The sequence below is a fragment of the Sinocyclocheilus anshuiensis genome, unplaced genomic scaffold (assembly GCF_001515605.1).
Source record: "Sinocyclocheilus anshuiensis isolate Anshui unplaced genomic scaffold, SAMN03320099.WGS_v1.1 scaffold117, whole genome shotgun sequence".
Classification (NCBI taxonomy): domain Eukaryota; kingdom Metazoa; phylum Chordata; class Actinopteri; order Cypriniformes; family Cyprinidae; genus Sinocyclocheilus; species Sinocyclocheilus anshuiensis.
The window spans coordinates 3,417,897-3,439,250 of record NW_015536624.1 but is presented as its reverse complement, the minus strand read 5'-3'; the positions used below and the strand labels follow the sequence as shown (position 1 = coordinate 3,439,250).

General features: G+C 38.4%; 1 protein-coding gene across 1 annotated transcript in view; it reads left to right on the top strand.

Moving 5' to 3' along the window:
• LOC107705012 (nuclear pore complex protein Nup214-like) overlaps positions 1–21,354 on the top strand; it is a 61,700-nt gene that overhangs the window by 34,829 nt on the left and 5,517 nt on the right. The window contains exons 25-35 of the mRNA XM_016508129.1: positions 787–966; positions 5,817–5,874; positions 6,062–6,140; positions 8,373–8,451; positions 8,726–8,778; positions 9,516–11,069; positions 14,866–14,936; positions 15,436–15,595; positions 15,972–16,121; positions 16,855–17,026; positions 20,261–20,403. Of these exons, the coding sequence (XP_016363615.1) occupies positions 787–966; positions 5,817–5,874; positions 6,062–6,140; positions 8,373–8,451; positions 8,726–8,778; positions 9,516–11,069; positions 14,866–14,936; positions 15,436–15,595; positions 15,972–16,121; positions 16,855–17,026; positions 20,261–20,403 (2,699 nt within the window). The remainder of the gene's footprint in view (positions 1–786; positions 967–5,816; positions 5,875–6,061; positions 6,141–8,372; positions 8,452–8,725; positions 8,779–9,515; positions 11,070–14,865; positions 14,937–15,435; positions 15,596–15,971; positions 16,122–16,854; positions 17,027–20,260; positions 20,404–21,354) is intronic.

Here is a 21,354-nt window from a genome sequence, read left to right as displayed (position 1 = left end):
TTTTTTCAAGTGCAGGAATTTTATTGTTAATCGCCTCAGGTCCCGTCTTTCACCAGACCACGTTGATAATTTCACTGAACAAATAACGCATGGTCTGAGTAAGTAAAATGGGCATTGTTGCATTTTGTTTTTAGACAATATAGCCTACACAAAGTACATTTTTAAAAGCCGTTTTAATGCGATCTCTTGATAAACCTTCCTATTGTTTTTGACTTGTTTTAATATGTTGGCTAACGTTATATGAAGATGAAGAATTCTGTCAGGCTATTGATTGATTTTCCATTGTTCTGCATTTCCCCAGCTGATTTGAATAAATAAGCTATGCTTTGGCCGACGGTGAGTGTATACTCTTTTCTTTTCTTTTTAACGAGCGCCTAAAATGAAATGATGATAGCGCGAGGCAAGTGTGCGGCAAGCGGAATTCATTGAGGGATTTGACAGTGTGGTCAAGGTTTTTAGGTTTTTTACATTCCATGTACATCTCTAAGAAAACTCATAAAAGCCACATTTGTTAGTTATATAAGAATAGAATTTTTAAGAATTTTTCCCTTTTTTTGTGCCATTGTGTAGTGTTTAAAACATTTTTCACTTCAAATGGAAAATAGGGAATGCTTCTTTGTAGTGTGACTTGTCAACCACCCGAAAGCATTATATAATGGTGTAATTAAGTAATCATTGACTTTTCCCGGTGCTCATATTGAAGGCTGTGAAACACATGGATGTGCAGATGTCACAGTGATCCGAAATGTGACATCTGACATGTGTACTAAATTAATTTAATGTTAGAATATCACTTCTGCTGCTGTGGGCTATACATGCTCGTCCGTGTGTTTATTACAGTCTGTCTCTGTCATTTTCTTCAGGAGCGTCTCTGACAGAGTCCACGCTCAAGACGGTTCCTCAGGTGGTGAACGTACAGGAACTGAAGGATGAAGGTCCGCCCATACCTGTGTCCACTGTCATCAGGTGAGAGAACCACAGCAGGGGGATTATGGGCCATTTTTATGATATATTTTCAAACTGAATACAGCACTGCTGGTTGCTCTTCTTCAGTACAGATTGAAAATGCATGCAGAATTCCTCAGACTGGGTTGTTTTGTCTTTTTAACCACAGTAGTTCATTTGCTGTGACAGAGCGCTCACGGCACATAACACACACGTTATGCACAACAGAAGCATGTGCTCAGAACAAATCTGATGTTCATTCGCTGTGCTGCGCGTGTGTGTGTGTGTGTGTGAAATCCTCTCTGTGCATCTAAAATGAGGTCGTCGTCATGGTCAGATTGAGTCTGTGTTTATTATGGGCTCTGCGTGTGTACGGCGTCCTGTTTTAACCTTACACATGAGCTCATCTGCCCTAAGGGGTGTGTTTAGACCACATTGTGAGCGCGCTCAGACCCTCTTATCTGCAGCGCTGCGTGATGAACAACAGCAGCTGGACGCGTGACACGTGTGCTGACCTATGAGACCGGCATCAGCTCTCTGTTAAACGTAGAAATGCATGTTAAAGGATTAAAGCTTGAAGAGCTTTGAATATTCATAAACCAGCATTTGACATTTGCTGGACTGGACGGTCACATGACCACACATCTGTCCATCACAGCACATTAGTGTTTGGTTTTTCTATCAGGTGACTGACTTGCAGTCGGTTGAATATGGATATGAATCATTTGCTGCCTGCTAGTGTGTTTATTATGTGGATTTACGGGATCATTGTTGCATGTACTTAATAATACATGTACTTAGTAATAACAGTTATTTATGCATAAATGCAAGAAAATAACCTTTAACCAAACCCTAACCCTATAGTATGTATATGTTGTTAATAACTATTACTTCGTGTTTATTTGTGTTATTACACTGTAACAAGGACGCCTTAAAATGAAGTGGAACTTGTTGTCAGTGTTATAGTTATCATTATTGACAATAACAATAATTATAGTTATGATTATAGTTGTCATTAACATTACTATTTACATTTTAGTTGTTATAGTTATTACAGTCATTAATGTTTTAGTGTTCACTACAAATGTCAGTATATAAACGTCAATATAGTCACTGATTGTTAATATAGTTGTCATTAGTTATAGTTGTAACAATAACCGTAATGTAAATGATAAGTTATCAAAGGTATCGTTAACATTTTACTTATAAATGTCAGTATTGTTGATGTTATTGTAGTTGTTGTTATGGTTATTGGTTATAGTAAACTTAGTTGGCATTGTATCGCTATAGTTGTCAGTATTAAGTTATTATTATAGTTTTATTGTAATTTTTATAATTTTATTATAGTTATTACAGTTGTAGTTGTTAACATTAACAATAACATCACTATAATAATATCATCACAGGCATCATTGTTTTAGTTATCGCTTTAAATATCAGTATCATTACTGTTATCATTAGTTGTTATAGTTACAGTTATTGTTAACGTTATCGCTATACTTGGTTATCGTAACACTTATAGTACATGTAGTTATTGTATTGTACATGTAGTTGTAGTTACATGCAGTTATTGTTAATGTTTTAGTCATTACAGTTTTCAGAATCTTTATTATTTAGGTTATGGTTGTAGTTATCAGTGTCATAAATTTTATAGTAGTTGTTATAGTTGTTGTTATCATTAACATTGCAGTTATCATTATAGTTAGCATTAACATTTGTTGTTGTGAAGGTGTGTGTTTTGTCCAGTGTTGTGCACTGACACACACAGCAGGTTGTAAGCGTTTGTGGTCAGCATTGTGAGCGACATGATTTGACATCATTTCCTGCACTGACGGCCTGACTCCCGCTGTACGAGCTCAGCAGAGGTGTATCTGATGTCTAAGCGTTGTGTTACATGCGAGCAGCGAGATGCCTCATCTGTGTGTGAATGCACAAGACCATGTGTCCCATGCAACTTTAACCCAGACACATGTATTATTAACGCTTGAGCTGCTCGGCCTGAGGCAGCGGCTGCACACAGGTACGCACACAGGTACACACACACGCATGCGGCTGTGGCTGTGTTCAGAGCTGCAGACCACCACAGTAGTCACACTGTTTTTGCACTTTTTCCTGTATAGTGAGGTCTTACGACAAATGTAGTGAGAACACAAATAGCATGTAGTATACTAGCATTTCAAACTTTAACTGTTCTGTACTGCATTCAAAAATTAGTTTGCATTGAATTCAAACATTATCACATTATTATTTAATACCATTTTTATCTGAATTTCTGCACAAATTAAGACCCGATCACATCAAGATTGATAACTTATATTAGCAATAGCATCCACACCAGCAGACAATAAGGTTCTGTTTATTATAACCATGCTCTGCAGTTTTGTCATGTGATGCTTTAAATGCTCAAGCTTTTTAAAGTCAGTGAATATTGTAATATATTTAGAATGATTATTAAAACTTTATAGTTAATCTTTATAGTTATTGTCCTTGAAGTGAATGAGCTTTTATGCCTTTACTAATAAATGCTTGCTCAAAGCAGGGCTTGAGACAAAAAAATCCATTAAGGAGCCATTGGCTCCTATAAGAAACAAAATTAGGTGCCAAATTATTTTTGGGTGCCACAGAATAAACACTTTAACATTTCAGTCATACTGTCATGTGTTTGTCTCATCTTTTCTTGTCTTTTCCGTAGTTTGAAACACTAAATGAGTGATTACGTGAGACATTTCAGTAGGCTATCTTATAAAATAGCCTACCTTTTGATGTCCATTCATGTTTGTTTCGTACTATAGTACTAAAGAGAAAGACATGATGGGTTCACGTGTGGCTTGAACTGAGGAGCTAAAACGATCGCTCGTGTCGCATTAAAGAGTGCCAAAATGGTATTTATTGTTTGAATTTCGTTATGAATTTGGCAGAATTTTAAAGCTGATACTTTATTAAGAGGTAACGAAGCACAAAGCTTATTGCGATTTATTAAACGGCAAGTGTGCTACAAATAATATTAAGTTAATGCATTATGTGAGAACAGCATATAGACTAAAGATCTTGATAGCAAGGAGCCATATTAGTATCCATTCTAAATGAGAATTGTTAACGATATTGTTAATGTCCACACAGCTGACAGCTTTACCTGTTGTAGTTTATGCACGAAATAGACATTGATCTTTTGCACTTTTACTTTGCACGTCTCCGTCATTTTCGATCTCTCTCATGCTGCACAACTGGAGCTGCTTTTAGCAGGTGTGCTGTCAACGCTGCTGTTTGGCAGAGATGAGGACTGTTTGAAAGTCTTTTTGTCATTAAAACTTTGCACATCGTCTCAGGTTATTACATCAACATAACAAAAGATGTGATCGCAAAACAAACAGGAAAAAGGCATTACATGCTAATGTTTAAGTCGTAACGTACATTTATATAGTCGCCAATGGCGACCTCAGCAAAAACGTAATATTTTTGGTTGCAAATGCAACCATTTTATTTGCAGTCTGGAGCCCTGCATAGATTGATACTGTCCTCCCCAGTGTGTACTGCGCAGTATGCACTAAACTGCTGTCTCTGCCTGTGTGTGTGTGTGTGTGTGTCTCTCATCCTGTCTGTATTGATCTCTCATACTGATGCAGAAAGACAGATGGGAAACATCCTCTCACACACACACACACACACACACTCTTGTGTTCATTAGTTTTGTTCGCCGTGCAGAGGTCAGGTGACCGTTGTAATGAGGTCATCGTGATTCAAGTGCTTGGGCTGTTTATCAGAGCACATCTCTCCTCTTCCTTTGCTCCAGTTACTGCTCTTCATCATCATCATCATCATCGTGGTCACATGAGCGTCGGCCGTTCTGCCAGCTCACTCTGTCTGTCTGACCAGTGCTGCGGTGGCTATTTGTCCTGAACAGCCGCAGGACACTTTCCACGTGAACTTCCTGTGCTGTATGAGCATCACGCTCACAGACTCGGATGGGAAGGAAAAACAAATGTGAACACAGAGCATCAGACCTCTTTTGTTCAAATAGTCAGGATGTTTCTCAGATGCATCCCTGAACACAAAGGCATTCATCTGTAAATATGAGCTTTTCACACACATTAGCCTATTTCCATCCAGCCAAAAGCAAGCCAGCATGCTAGTGCCTGCAAAACACATTAGGGAGTAGAGCTACGCGATTTGGGTAAAAAATTTAATTTGGCCACAGTTTGGCCCAAAATTGTGCTTTTATTAACATGGCTAATAATAATAATAATTATTATTATGATTATTATTGAAAAATACAAATATTAAACATAATAAGCAATATTACTATTGTAATAATACTTTCGTTATTAAAAAAATATTTAGAGTTTAAGAATAAATATAACAATGTAATAATTAGAAAACTTATTTTAACATTTTTTTTTTTAAACTGCAAGGTTACCTAACATGCAGGCAGCCTATAACTATAAATCATTAGAAAGGTCTAAGGTTTTATTATAAAATATTATACTGTTATGATAAAAATCCACAACATTAACCTCTATTGCGTTAGCTGAAAAGATAACAGTATAGTGAGATGGGAGAGCTCATTCCGACCTCCTCACATTGTATAATTTAGTGGAAATTGAAAAGACATATAATGTCAATGTGAAAGATTTTTAGGTATTTTTCTAAATGTACACGCTTTGGGATTGAAGGGCCTTTATGGAGTTGTTTTGTGCAGTTTTTTGATCAAATAAATGAAGCAGATGCAAATAATGGTTTCCTCTTTTTACAAAATTGCCTGGAAATGTTTTCCTAAAAACACTCACGTTTTTAAGTCCCTGTGCTGTTTGATTACTAGAAGTTGTCCCCTGAGTTGTCTGAATGACTCAATCATGTTTTATGTGTGTCTGTAGTGCGTCTGTTCCAGCTCAGGTGATTCAGCAGGTTCTGGCGACAGTGGAGGCCAATAAAGTAAGTCGCACATGAGCTGCTCCAAAACACCAATCACAACACTAGTTACTGCTGATTGAAACACCAAACTGCTTTTTAACAGAATTCAGTGTATTTAACAATGATTTCCTCTCACAAATCACACACAGAACATCTCGAGAGTGAGCAAACATCTGTCGTTTGGTGAAACCATTGTTTTTACTTGCAGAATTCCTTTCAAGGTGCGTTAAACGTCTCAGTGCCACTGGCAGGTCCGGCGCAGACCACATCAGGTAGTTTTGTGTTTGGTGAGTTCCCAGAGTAGTACAAATTGTTCAGTATAAAGTAGAATCAGGGCTCGCAAAATCACTAGCCCGACGTCCCGGGGCTACTGTGTTTTCCAGTCGGGCTACCAAAATGTATCACCGCCCTGCCCGAAGGGCTATCTTGAATAGTGATATAAAATTCCTAACTTGATTCGCGTTAATCACTCGCTTGTAGGGGTGAAACGGAATAGTAGTTGATTGTTTGCACTTGTTTCTAAGTCTTGCCGATTTAAACATTCAAGTGTTCTAAAACATTCGCGTGCATTCGGAGCTAGCGCGCTGGTTTCTGGTTACAGAGAGCTGCGTTTCAGACAATGCGTGTACACAGAATTGATTCCTCTTTCGCGTATCCTTGCTTCTGAATGAACACATACACACAAAATTATCTCAAAATAATTGTCTCTGCAAGTATTCTCGTAAACACAGTCAGTTATGTCTTATGTGAACATAAACAGTGGAAAAACAGAAAGAAACGTAAACGGAAAGAAATTCGCCACTACTCTTAAAGGGGCAGCAGCAATAAATACCTGCTGTTCCATTAGTGCCACCTGCTGTTAGAGAGTGACATTTGCGTCTCATTCACAAAGCTAAAATCAGACCATTCTGTTTTTGAATAACAACTGTTTTTGATCTAAATAACATGTATTTAGCATCTTTTTTGGATAGTAATTCAAATGCAGTGGTTGCATCTGATTTTAAATAGAGCACAAAGATTTCTTTTAGTTTTATCATTTTTTATTTGAGTTGGGATCTGTTTTTCGAGTTAGTTTTATTATTTAACATTTTAATTTCACAAAGAAATATGCAGCATTTTGTCTGAGAAATAAAAGGACACCTTTTCATTTATAACTGTCATAAAAGGGGTCATATGATGCTGCTAAAAAGAACATTATTTTGTGTATTTGGTGTAATGAAATGTTCATGCGGTTTAAGGTTAAAAACACATTATTTTCCACATACTGTACATTATTGTTTCTCCTCTATGCCCCGCCTTTCTGATAAACATTTCATTACACCAAATACACAAAATAATGTTCCTTTTAGCAGCATCATATGACCCCTTTAAAGTGTCACATGATCCTTCACAGGGCTCACAAAATCGCTAGCCCGACGTCCCGGGGCTATTGTGTTTTCCAGTCGGGCTACCAAAATTTATCACTGCCCTGCCCAAAGGGCTATTTTGAATAGTGATATAAAATCCCTTCCTTAATTCGCATTGTTCACTCGCTTGTAGGGGTGAAACGGATCATAGTTTCTAAAGTCTTACCAATTTAAACATTCAAGCATTTTAAACCATTCATGCGCATGAAGAATTCAGTTTGGTGCTCAAAGCGCGCACATACAGAGCGGCGTTTCAGGCAGAGCATGAACACAGAATTGATTCCTCTTTTGCTTGAACGGACACATACACGCAAATTTATCTCAAAATAACTATCTCGACAAGTATTTTCATGTCTTGAACGTAAACAGTGGAGAAAGAAATCGCACGTGCATCATTATATTGGCTCTGTGCATTCGGTCTTAAAGGGGCAGCAGCCTATAAATACCTGCTGTTCCATAAGCGCCACCTGCTGTTAGAGAGTGACATTTGCGTCTCATTCACAAAGCTAAAATCAGACCATTCTGTTTTTGAATAACAACTGTTTTTGATCTAAATAACATGTATTTAGCATCTTTTTTGGATAGTAATTCAAATGCAGTGGTTGCATCTGATTTTAAATAGAGCACAGGCAAAGCCTTTGTTTAAATGAGTTAGTTTTATTATTTAACATTTTAATTTCACAAAGAAATATGCAGCATTTTGTCTGAGAAATAAAAGGACACCTTTTCATTTATAATTTGTCTTAAAAATCGTTTTGTAAAAAAAATAAATTGTAAGAAAATTGTATCGTGTAATCTGTATTGTGAATTTTGTCGTATCGTAAGTTTAGTGAATCGTTACATCCCTATATGCTACTAGTTTTTGCTGATCATGCTGATTTGTCCACAGTAAAGTTCAGCCGGTCTTTTTTTATTCGGGCTAGTTAAATTCATTTTGGGCTACCAAAACCTGAAGAATGCCTGCCCGAAGGGCTACTAGGGATTTTGAAATTATGCGAGCCCTGAGAATAAATGCTAAATAGATGAGGGCTGCACTACTTTGTACTCCAGTACCTGTGGAGTATTGCTGGTTTGAGTGTCGTAATGAGCTTGTTTCTGTGTGGGCTTCTACAGGTGTAGCTGCTAAAACTGACGCAGGAGCATCTTCATCCATCAGTGAGAAGAACTCAAAGGGCTTTTCATTTACTGCTATGTGAGTTACTAAACATCATTACAATGACCACCTTCATCTCAATACAGGTCTTCATGGTTGTTATTGAATATTATGACTTATCTAGTTATGGGTTATCTTGATTTAGTCTATATTATTTATTCAGATTTGTGCACTTACTGATTCTACTCCATATGTTAGTGGCTCTTCAGCAACACTTTTGATGTACTGGAATATTGAGCATGTCTTTTATATTGTTTGCATATGAATATGAACACCAGTATGTGGTTTAGATGCAGAATCTGCTGTTTCACAGGTCACCAGGGTTCAGTTTTGCCCCTCCATCACAGGACACCAACAACACTCAAGGTATCATCTCCATGTGTGTCTCATGTCATTTAGAAAGGCAAATATATAATTTTACTTACTATATTTAAGTTTTTAACACTGGTTTTGGTTAGAAAATGTCAAAGTTTTCAGTGCCATTCCAATGGCCAGGAGGGCCTGAAAGAATCTGCAGAAATGTCCACATAATTTAGAGCAGTGGTTCTCAACTGAGGGCTTTAGCAAGCTTCCAAATGGGCTTCAAAATAACCTGAAATTTTTTAAATGAAGACAAAACAATCTTTTGAATAACATAAAACTAAAAATCAAGATAACTTATGGAATTCTAAAATAAATTTTTTTTTATTTTAATTATTATTACTTTAGTTGCTTATGTTAATCTTTGAATCCTCCGAATAATTTGAAATTGAATATTAAATAATTGAAAAAAATTGAATAATTTCTGTAAATTAAATAAGGGCCAGTCGGGTTTGGAATATTGTTGTGGCCAGTGGGGGGCCTTGGAGTCAAAAAGGTTGAGAGGCACTGATTTAGACCGCTGTCATCCTCTGCACCTTTTGTGTTTGCTTAATTTTTGCTAATTTGATGATACCTATGCTAAAATCCACTTAGCACAATTCCCCCAAATATCCCTCAAATTCAGTGCAGAATGTCAGAGATTCTGCAGGTTCTGGACCTTCCAATGGCTTATTGGTCACATTGGCTTATTGGTATTGGGCTCTCTTAATAAATTTCTTTTTTTTTCCTACTTTTGCAAATAGCAAAGAGTTCTGGCCTACCAGGCAAGTTCTCTTTTGCAAGCAGCACGGGAACAAATATGACGTTTGGTCCCGTGGGGTCTGAGGAGCCGTTTTCCTTCACTTCAAAACTGTCATCTCCCGCACAGAGCGTGAGCTCCTCTACACAACCTCCTGAGCCATCTAAACTCCCTCAAGCTCCCAAAGCCCAGGGCAATGCTGGAGAAACTCTCGGCTCCTTTTCTGGCTTAAGAGTGGGCCAAAGTGAGGAAGAAAAGGAAGCCCCCAAGACCACCTTGGGTTTCACTTTTGGACAACCTGGCAATGGATCTACAGGATTTGCTTTCAGTTCTGCACAAATCAAGCTTGCAGAAACTGGAAGTTCATCAGAATCAACAGGCACTGCAGCAGAGGCTCCAAAGATGACTACAGCACAAGGATTTGGCTCATCTACGTTCACCTTTAAACCACAGGAGGGAACTGCTCCAAGTTTCACCATTCCCTCGACATCTTCCTTTCCACCAGCTGCCACTTCTTTCAGCAGTCTATTGCGAGCACCTCTATCGGAGACGCAAACTCTTCCAACAAAGTCCCTCCAGCCAGAAACTACGACTTCAACTGAGCCGGCTCCCTCCGCTGATACTGAATCTAAAGAACCTCCAGCAGAACCCAGTCCTAAACCACCAACCTTAAGTGCTCCATCAGCCGTACCGGTCACTGAAGCCGCTGCTCCCACCAGTAATGAACCCACTACAGCACATTCCAACAAGCCCCCAACTCCTCCAACTCTCGAGGTCTCTTCCACACCACCTCCATCAGTTACCCCACCATCCGAGACACCGGCGCCTGTCTCCGAGCCTCCTGCAGCAGAGCCAGTCACTGATACTGCCCCTGAGACCACCAGCACTTCCACAACCACTCCTGCACCCCAAGAGACACCAGCAACCACCCCATCCTCAGCTCCAACGTCCGAGAAACCAGGCTCAATCTTCGCCCCAACTTCAGGTGGCACAGATAGTCTGACTGTAGGAGCCATAAATCTCACCAGTGTCGTCACTTCAGCAGCCTCCTCTGCCCCATCTGCAGCCATCACCACCAGTGCAGCTCCAACCCCAGTCTTTGGACAACCCACTTCTGCCGCTCCGACCACCGTGTTCGGGTCTACCGTCTTTGGTGCCAGTTCTACCACCTCTGGCTTTGGAAAACCTGCCTTCGGACAGAGTTCCAGTGCCGGTTTTGGCCAGCCTGCGGCCTCTGGTTCTGCTAGCGGCTTTAGTTTTGGGCAGCCGGCGTTTAGCGCAAGTTCTGGGTTTGGGCAGCCGGCGGCAGCCACCACCACGTCAGCCACAAACAGCGGAGGAGGAGGACTGTTTGGATCCTCTAGCACACACAGTGCCAGTTCCTTCTCTTTCGTAGCCAGCGCCACCAGCTCCGCAGCCAGTTCTGGCACTGGGTTCTTTGGCCAGAGCAGCGCTCCTGTTTTTGGGCAGTCCAGCTCAGGCTTTGGCCAGGGATCCATGTTTGGTAGCAACACCACCACAGCATCCTCCTCTGGATTTGGCTTTGGACAGCAACCAGGTGGGTTTTTAGGAAGCACGCTATTCATTAAGGCCCATTTCCAGAAATTCCGACAGGGAAGAGTAGGATATTGAAATTGAAAGGCTCAGGGCTGGTGCTAACTGAGAAGTTGCTGGATTGATCCCCACCAGGGGTGTCGCTAGACCCTTTTTTACTGTGGTATGAACCCCAACGAAATACTACTGATAAATTCTCGTCTTACACTGTGTCCTAACTACACGATGCGAAATTTGTACTTCTGCGACATCGCGGCTGGAGCAACAACATATAAACTATGACAATGATAATCTCAGGTACTGATTATGCGCTTTATTCAATGGTAAAAGTGTCTAAAGTGAGTTTGAATATCATTTTGCGTGACCTTTATAACCATACTGAAAGCAATAACAGATAGCTTCCCTCAGGTCTTGAAAATAAATTGTGAACTCAATACGAAACAACAAGCATATTCCATGACAAACATATGTACATTTAATAATGTTAAAAAGGTTTAATATTTATGAATTAGATTATAAACTTATCCATTTTGTTGCGAGTGTAGTGCGCTTCCAGAGAGAGCCCGCCCACACAGGCTTTTGATTGGCTGTGATATTTGATTGATTCTGTCACGTTGCGTTGTTGTGTCATGTCGCCTCTGGTGTGGACAGCCAGAATGTTTGTTGCTGGAGTCTTGTCGCAGCGTGTGTAGTCAGGACATGGTGTAATGGTGGAGATTACCATTTACCAACTTGAGAGTAGTTTTCCCTGTTAATAATTTAGAAATAATGTTGTGTTTTCTGTCAGCTGTTTAGAAGCAGAACTAGTTATTCGAATTAATGGCTATTGGTCAAAGTGGTTTGCAAAAAAAGTGTCAAATCGTGTGTGATTGAGTTTGATTCAGTCAAACAGTTAATGTACTGAAGCTTATTGTAGTATTATTGTATCTCTTATTGTAACTGGATGCTTTATAAGGTAACATAATAAGTGCTAGACAAGGTTATTTTTACAGTCCCACTGTATGAAATAGAACTCGCAAATGTCTTTTATCATGTGTCAGCGATGATGCAGCTCTTTATAGCAAGTGCAAGTTGTGTACAAGCAACGTTCTGTACTAAAGGTTAAGACAATTTATATCCATAACAGTACTAATGAAAGGCTAGAAACGCTTTAGGAGCGAGACATGAGCCTTCAGCAGATCAGTACTCTTAACTCCAGAGGGATTGTCCCACATTTATACAGAGCATCTTAATGTTACGCCACCCGCTCACTGTGAAGCCCACAGCACATCCACTAGGCTGTGTGTTTAATTAATTCAGTTGAAGCCTTTTGCAGTTTAATTATCACACTGGGCCATATTGTGAATATAAAATGATTGTGCAGCCATGTTTGTGAAGTTGCAGAAACAAAATCGCTTTTCCACCATTGTGCCGAATAGCTGTTATTGTTATGGTTTGCTGTGCTATGAAATCAGTAAGAATTTACACAACAAAAACATTTATCCATTTGGCAGACGTTTTTATCCATAGCCACTTACATTTCATTCAAGTTACACATTTTATCAGTTATTGCTTTCCGTGGGAATTGAACCCATGACCTTGCTAGTGCCATGCTCTACTGTTTGTGCTACAGGAATGCATCAGTTGTTAACCTGATGATGCCTTGATACTGTATGTAAGCTATGCAAGGAATCACAGGCAATGAAATAAGAACCACAGCTTATGAATTGCTAAAAAAAGCAAAACAAAAGCGCTCCTGGCTTAAGTGTTTGAAACGCAGCACTGTTCATTTACACGTGAGCAACTCATGATCCAGTGTTTTCAGTATCTCAGAACTGTTTACAGTAAATTCTGCTCCATATGAACTCATATCTGGGTCACTTACAATGTGCTTTTGAAAACGCAACATGTGCCGACGTCTTCCCTAATTTGTAATGAAAATGTATTATATTGTCAACAAAAGAAAAGCTTTTAAAATCTCTCTTCAGTTTTCCACCAAAATCAAAGCCCGATGTTTTACTGTTTGAAAGTGAATAAATTAAGACATCCATAAATAGTGTTGTAATTTTATAGTTTATTTATAAAATAGTAATAATAATAATAATTTGTTTTAAAATGCAAAAGTAGTTTTCGTAGTAATATTTTTTCTTATTGGTTTGTTTCATTTATTTGTATATTTTAAATAATAATAATAATATCAATATGTATTAATGTTTATTTATATTAATAGATATGTATTATTATTAGTTGTAGTAGTATTAGTAGTAGTATGTAGACATTAAATGGGTTCTATAAACCCCAACCATCTGCATGTTTCATGAACATTATGAAATGAAATCATGTTTTGGAGGCCAGAAATGTCAATTTTTTCAGATCTTTCAGGTGTTCTAATAATTTTGGACACCACTGTGTATATAGGGTGAGCATTTTTCCTAAAATCATGTTAAAGGGGTCATATGATGCTTTTTCAGGGATCTTATCTATGCACAATCAGCTTGTAACACTCCAAAGAGAAAGGAAAACTTGAAATCGCATCATATGACCCCTTTAAAAATCCTCAGTAAATCCCCATTTTAAAGCTGATAAGTAAAAAACATTTGGGGTGGTTGCGGAGTTTGCATCACTGAACTTCCTCTCCATGCTCAGAGCGGTTTGGTTATGATGGTGGAAAAGCAGCTAAATGGTAATTGTATAAGACAGACTCTAGACCTGGGTGTTGTTCATGACCGTGTCAGGGCCGTGGATGTGATTGTCCAGCAATGGAATGTGCAGCAGTCTCAGGCGTGTCCTTAGGCCAGGATTTCTCCCATTCCTATGAATTCTCAGAGATCCTGAGACATCCACATTATAAGCAGCTGAGTTTCTGACCTCTGACCCCTGAGCTTCAGTGACACTGTAGGATGCTCGGTTCACAACTGTTTATGCTCTGCTTATTTAGTCACACTAAGCTAAAGAATGTGCTGATTGAAATGATGCAAATGTATCTGTCTGGTTGACCTTAGCCTGCATATTATGTTCTGATTTTCTGGATAATCAATGACATTTGAGATGAACTGTACATTACCGAATCAGTCAAACAGATAGAGCAGCACAAAGAGAGCGTTGAAATCAATGTTTCAGTCTCAAAATGCAAATGAAGCAAATGCACGTCTTCCTTGTTGCTTGCACAAAATTTGATACACGAATACAAAAAAAAAACATTTGTATTCACAGATCGCTCTACATTTGTTTAATTCTGCATTTGTTTGCGGATAGTAAGATACATAATGCAGTTTATCATTTCATATATGATTTAGCAGTTTCATAGATGGTTGTACATTTAATTTATTAATATTTGAGAGTGATCCTGCAGTGTAAGCGCACTTTGTTGTGATGTTTTGCATAATCAGTGACATTTGAGATCAGCTGCTGTTTATTTTTTCATTTGTGCATTACTGAATCAGTCAGTCAGATAGAGGAGCATGTTGAAAGCCAATGCTTCAGTCAGACATTCAAGTCTCAAAATCCAAGTAAATCAAATAGGATTGTCAATGCATGCATGCCACTCGATCCACAAACACGTATCGTCCTTATTGCATGCACTATTACCAAAAAAAAACATCTCTATTAGTGCAATTTACTGTATATTTTGTTTAAATCTGCATTTATTTGAAAGGTATGTGTTTGTGGATCGTAAGATGCATTTGCAACGTTTATCAAGTTCATAGATAATTGTGCATGCATTTAATACTTTTGAGCCTGATTTCATCCAGTGCTAAAGAATAAACAAACAGTTTCATGTTTGATCTCTTAATAACTGTGTTTGTTTTTTTTTTGCTCAGTGTTTGGCAGCAAAGCCTCCACCTCATCAGTGTTTGGACAGCAGGCCAGTGGAGCCGGCGTGTTTGGCCAGGTACAGTCCTCCTTCTAAAACACTTCATCTTCATCTGCTAAAGCAGGCGGGTTATTCAGCTGGACGTGTGTGTTTGAGTCTCAGATGCAGTGATGGCATTTCATCAGCATGCGGTGGAGGCTGGAGCTGCGACGTACCAGATAAAAGTTTCAGAATTTCTCTCTGCCGCAGGCTTCTGAAACCAGACGAGCTGTCAGTCAGGACTGCTTTGAGTCACCAGAATTACATGTTGCTTCTATATTTCCATTTTTTAGAATCAAATTTCGGGTTTTCACTCTCGGTTTGCCTTCATCGCCAGCCAGTGAGACCTGAAAACCTGTTCAAATACAGCAGACTGATTTTGCTATGGTCTAAAAATCCCTTAACCGAAGCAATATTATATTTAATAGTTTAACACATTCTGAATTAGATTAAACAGTTCTTCCACCCAGTAATGTAATTGGTTTTGTAGTTGAAAGTGTGAATCTCAAGTACGGATGTGATGTGATTTTGCGATCAGGCTCAGTCTGGCGGAAGTCTGTTCGGGTCGAACACTGGAAACACTTCATCAGGATCAGGGTTTTTCAGTGGTCTTGGAGGAAAACCCAGTGAAGACGCTGCCAACAAAAATCCGTTTGGAACGCCAGCCGCAGGTGGATTCGGCCAACCCATTAATACAGGTGCACACACGGATATTTACTCTTACCAGGGCTATTGTATTAACCTGAAACCATAAAAAAATAAAATAAATGTTAACTGAAATAAGAAAAAACTTGTTGTTAACTAATTGCCAGGGCAGTTTAGTTTTTAGTGTAACTTGTACTAAAATAGCTAAAACTGGAAAAAAAAAAAAAAAACCTATATACACATTTAAAAATAATAAAAAAAAATTACAAAATTACGAAGACTAAAATTAAAGGAAAATATAGTAATAAAACAATTCAAAATGTGAATAAAATTGATTCTAGTATCTAAATGATGTCTCTGTGTTTTGCGCACCAGAGAGAGTCTCATATGCATTAGTGCTGAGGTTCTTGTGTGGATTGTTTCTGTCAGGTCCATCTAACCTGTTTGGGAACAGCGCGAAGGGCTTTAGTTTCGGCAGCAGTTCGTTTGGTGAACAGAAACCCAGCGGCTCATTCAGCTCCGGGGCGGGGTCCGTAGCCGCACAGGGCTTCGGATCGTTCTCTACACCCACCAAACCAGGTCAATCACACGCCACACAGTGTCATGCAGTCTAACATATAAATGAGGAAATGGACATTGTAATGCCAAGGACTATTATTATTGTTTTTATTATTTTGAATATTTCATTTTTATAATTATGATATTGTTTGTTTATTTTATTTCAATTTAATTCTATTGTTTTGTTTTATGGCATTTTGTTGCTATTGTTCTTTTATTATTTTAATTATTTTTATAATTATTATTTTTGTTGGTTTTCTTGTTTATTTTCATTTAATTCTATTATTTAGTTTATTAATTATATCATTATAATAATACTTATATTAACACAATAGCATTAATAAAGCTAAATAAATTGTTTATTTAGTTTTAATGTTGTTGTTGTTATTGTTTATTTTATTATGTTTTTATTTTTTATTGCTATTATTTTATTATTTATTTTATTTTTTTATTGTTGTTGTTTTTATTTATTTATTGTTTTGTTTATTTTTATTTATTTTTGATGAATGAAAATTAGTTAGTCACAGTTGTCTTTTACATTCAGCTTGAATCTTTTCTGGAACCAAACAAGCATTTACTTTAATGTCGGCGATCCAGGAAATGTAATTCAATGACATGACTCACTGAATTATTCAGATGGCTGTAATTTCAGAGCGTTCAGTGAGTGACTCTTTCCTGAACAATGGCGGTGTGTTTCCTGTTCTCCTGTCTGAATTGATGCTAATGTGTGTGCTTCTGCTCTGATGTTCTGCAGCTGGTTTCGGAAGTGCACCAGTCTTCGGCAGTCCTCCAACTTTCGGCGGGTCTCCAGCGTTCGGTGGGTCAGCGGGCTTTGGCTCCGCCCCTTCCTTCGGCAGTCCGCAGGGCTCCTCCTCGGGGAAGGTGTTCGGTGAGGGAACCACAGCCGCCAACGTCGGTGGTTTCGGGTGAGTCTCTGCTGCCTCGTCCGGCGCAATGCAGTGGTTTTAATGTGAATTTGTGTTAAATCAACACATCTTCACCGTGTTTTCAGGAGTAAAATGTTGTATAAATCATTGTGAATGATATATGAACAAGCCTTTGGAATATAGAGGATAGGAATAAAACTATACGTTTTGGAGAATGTCAGTTCTGCTGAAGTGGAGAAACAAACTCACCACCTTTTAAAGGGGTCATCGGATGCGACACTTTTACAAGTTGTTTGAACTGAAATGTGTTTTGGCAGTGTGTGTACTCACCCACCCTATAATTATAAATATCAACATCTCATTAAATCATTTCCCCTTTCTCAAATCGAGCCGATCTCAGATGCCGCCCCTCCCACGATTGATTGACAGTAGCGTTTCAGCACAGACTGGACTGGTGTCTTACCTTAGACCCGCCCTGAATGAACTGTCATTTCTGTTGTTGGATGTAATAATGAACATAGCAGTCGTCATTTACTCCCGACATCTGAGCCGCTGAAGACGCCGTGGATTACATTTGTTTCTGAAGGGAATGCGATCTACATAAATACATCTATCTTCGCGCGAATCATTCGTGATCCAGCTTCACCTCCAGAAGAAGTGAGTGTAAGGTTTTTTAACTAATCTTTGCCGATTGCCTTTCCTAATAATGTGCTAGTTAGCAAGTTTCACGATGAATGCGGCTAAAGTTTACCGTCTCTCAGAGAGTGGCTCGGAAGAGAGGGGCGGGGTGAGCAGAGCTCATTTGCATTTGAAGCGACATGCAATAAAACAGCTGTTTTTGACAGGGTCAAAACGGTGTTTTTAAACTACCATTGAGAAATTTTAACCAAATTATGTTACAGACTTTTCATTAAGACTCTAAAGAATCATATCAACTTGTGGAAAATGGGCATCCGATGACCCCTTTAAAGATATAATCTACAGCAGTGTTTCTCAACCCTGGTCCTGAGCGCCCCCCAACACTGCACATTTTGTATGTCTCCCTTATCTGACACCCATTTCAGGTCCTGGAGTTTCTTTTAATGAGCTAATGAGTTGAATCAGGTGTGTTTGATTAGGGAGACACACAAAATGTGCAGTGCTGGGGGGCGCCCAGGACCAGGGTTGAGAAACACTGATCTACAGATTTCGATATTTTCTGTGTACTTTGGGTGTTTTCTTTCCACTAGTCTGAAAGAAGACATGTTCTGAAAGCAAAATAGACTAGATTCGCCCAGTGCATGTAAACACACTGGATGAAAGTGTGACAGTGCAGTGAAGCTGGAGCTTGCTTTACTTTGTGATGAATGGGATCAGAGCTGTGTTTTATTGTTCATGTTAGACAGCAGAATAGATGAATGTGCATGTATTTTGTGTCTCGAGTTAATCAGATGAAGTTGTCGAGTGGTTTGTCGTGACATCTGTGTGCAGACGCTCAGTATGAGGAAATTAAATGCTGGATTATTGTCATTTTCATCTCCAGCAGCGGCTCACATGAGCGTGTTTGTCAGAAATGTTGCAGGATGTAGGTTATGCAGAGATTATGCGTGTGTGTATGTGTGTTGGAGATTACAGGCTGTGAGAGAGATCAGGAGTCTCCCGTCACAGATCAGCACAGGCTGCTGTATGTTCAGCTTCTCAACACCATTATGAACGTGTGATTGCATGGAGATAAAGTGAAACATACATGATTATATTTCTGCTGGACTAGTGGATATATGTGGTTTTGGCAGACTATGGTTAGGGCAGCTTATATAAGACACAAACAAACACACAAAATGACCATTTTCACAGTATTGACTCTCAATTCACTAAAGACAATGAAAACGGGAAATGTTTCTAATCTCTTGACAAGAGCATCTGTTGATTTGGTGAACAAACAGGTCTGATACTAACATTTATATAAAATGTATCATGCCTGCTCATTTTTGTCCATCCATTGAAAGTCTGCAAAGCCAAAACTTTCAAGCCCCAAAAAGTTCATAAAGACATTGTAAAAGTAATCCATATGAATCAATATGCTCGTCTTTTGGGTTTGAAATTACACGAGGGTCAGTAACAGGGTCCCTGCTAAAATGACAATACTAATGTTTTTTCTTCATTTCTTCATTTTGAAATGTTAAACAATCAAATTTACATTTTAGGATCTTCTAACCCTTCACTCTGAATCTTTCCATCATTTAGTGAGTTTTAAACACACTGACAGATAATTACTTTGGCAGATGAAGCCACAAGATATCTGGCCTGTTGTATTTCTCTACAGTGAAAGTTAGAAGTGGAGAAAATGTCAGAAAATGCATCTTGAAGTGTTGCTCTGAAACTAGATGAGACACTGTGAGTCCAGTGGAATAATTGATGGATATTGATCATCAGTCGTGAGCAGAATGAAATGAACAAAACACGCCAACACAGCTCTCAAATAAAAATAGCTTGTCTGGGATGGAAAAAATGCAGCAAATGAACAGAAATAAAACCAAGAACAAAAAACTGATCATGAGCAACAGAACAGATGTAAGCATGCAAAAGAAGTTGAACAGATCATGATACAAGACACATCGAGTTACTTACTAAAAGAAAGAGAAAATAACAGGTTAAAGGGATAGTTCACCCAAAAATAAAAATTCTGTCATTACTCACCCTCATGTCGTTCCAAACCCATAAGACCTTCGTTCATCTTTGGAACACAAATGAAGATATTTTTGATGAAATCCAAAAGCTTTCTGACCCTGCATAGACAGCGATGCAACTGACATGTTCAAGGCCCAGAAACGTAGTAAGGACATCATTAAAATAGTCCATGTGACATCAGTGGTTCAACCTTAATTGTATTAAGCTACGAGAATACTTTTTGTGTGCAGAGAAAACAAAAATTATTAAATTTTTGTTCAACAATTTATTTAACAATTTCTTCTCTTCCGTGTCAGTCTTTCCTTGTCTGTAATTAATAACAAGAGTTTTCATTTTTGGGTGAACTAACCCTTTAATTCTGAAATGACTACAGCTATATTTACACATGCAGGGTCTCCTGCTAATAAAAGCATCTAGTAGATGAGTAAATCGAGGTCGTGTTATGACGGATGAGGTCAGAGGTGTGGGTTATTTTAGTGATATGTGCTGTGATCTAATCCTGTGTGTGTCGCACCTGTGCCGCGCCGCATAACTCACCCAAATAAACCCGCTGCCATCTGTGTCACATGTTCATGCTCTGACTCGACGCATGCTTGTGTGTTTCAGGTTCGCATCTCCTCAGAGCGCGCCGTCCTTCGGCTCTCTAGCGGGTGCGAGCACAGCGCCATCGTTCGGCGGTCTGGCGCAGCAGCAGCCGCCGGGGTTCGGCGCTCAGAGTGGTGCTTTCTCCGGCTTCGGCTCGTCTGGAGGTGAGTTCACAGCTTCCAAACGCTGCTGTTATTGTGCTTCCCCTTATAGCCGCAGCAGGACCAGCATTAAAAATTCATTCAGAATGATTTGAACCAAACCAAAATCTGAAGTCAGATTTCATTGTCAAATAATACTCATAATCAAAGCTACTATTACTCCAATCTTCAGTGTCACATGATCTTTTAGAAATTATTATAATATGCCGATTTGCTGTTTAAGAAACATTTCTGATTATTATCAATGTTAAAAACAGTTGTGCTTCTTAAAATTTTTGTGGAAAGCGTGATACATTTTATTTTTCAGGATTCTTTGAATATAAAGTTCAAAAGAACAGAATTTATTTGAAATATTGAAGATAAGTCAATCATGCCAGAAAAAAAAAATCAACATAAGATACTAAGTCATAAATATGTGACAACCAAAATTATGATATATAAAGATGAAATTATGAGATAAAAAGTCAATTATGATAAGCAGTGTTCCCTCTAATTTTTTTTTCTTGCTGAGCAAAACTTTTCTCTATTGGGCGGACATTTCGGCCACCTTTTTATACCATACCTGTACAGCGCACACAAAAAAGTGTGTAACTTTGAACTTTAATGTGCTATTTATATTTTTATTATTTGACCCTTGATGTAACTAAATGATGTACATTTTAGGTTACCTGAGAAAACATGTTTTACAGTATAATACACTGCCATTCAAAAGTTTGGGATCAGTAAAGTTTTTTTAAAGAAGTTTCTTATGCTCATCAAGGCTGTATCTATTTGATAAAAAATACTGAATATTATTTCACTAAATAATATTGTGAAATATTATTGCAATTTAAAATAAAAAGTTTTCAATTTTAATATACTTTAAAATATAATTTATTCCTGTAAAGCAAAGCTGAATTTTCAGTGTCACATGATCCTTCACAAATCATTCTAATAAGCTGATTTATAATCAAT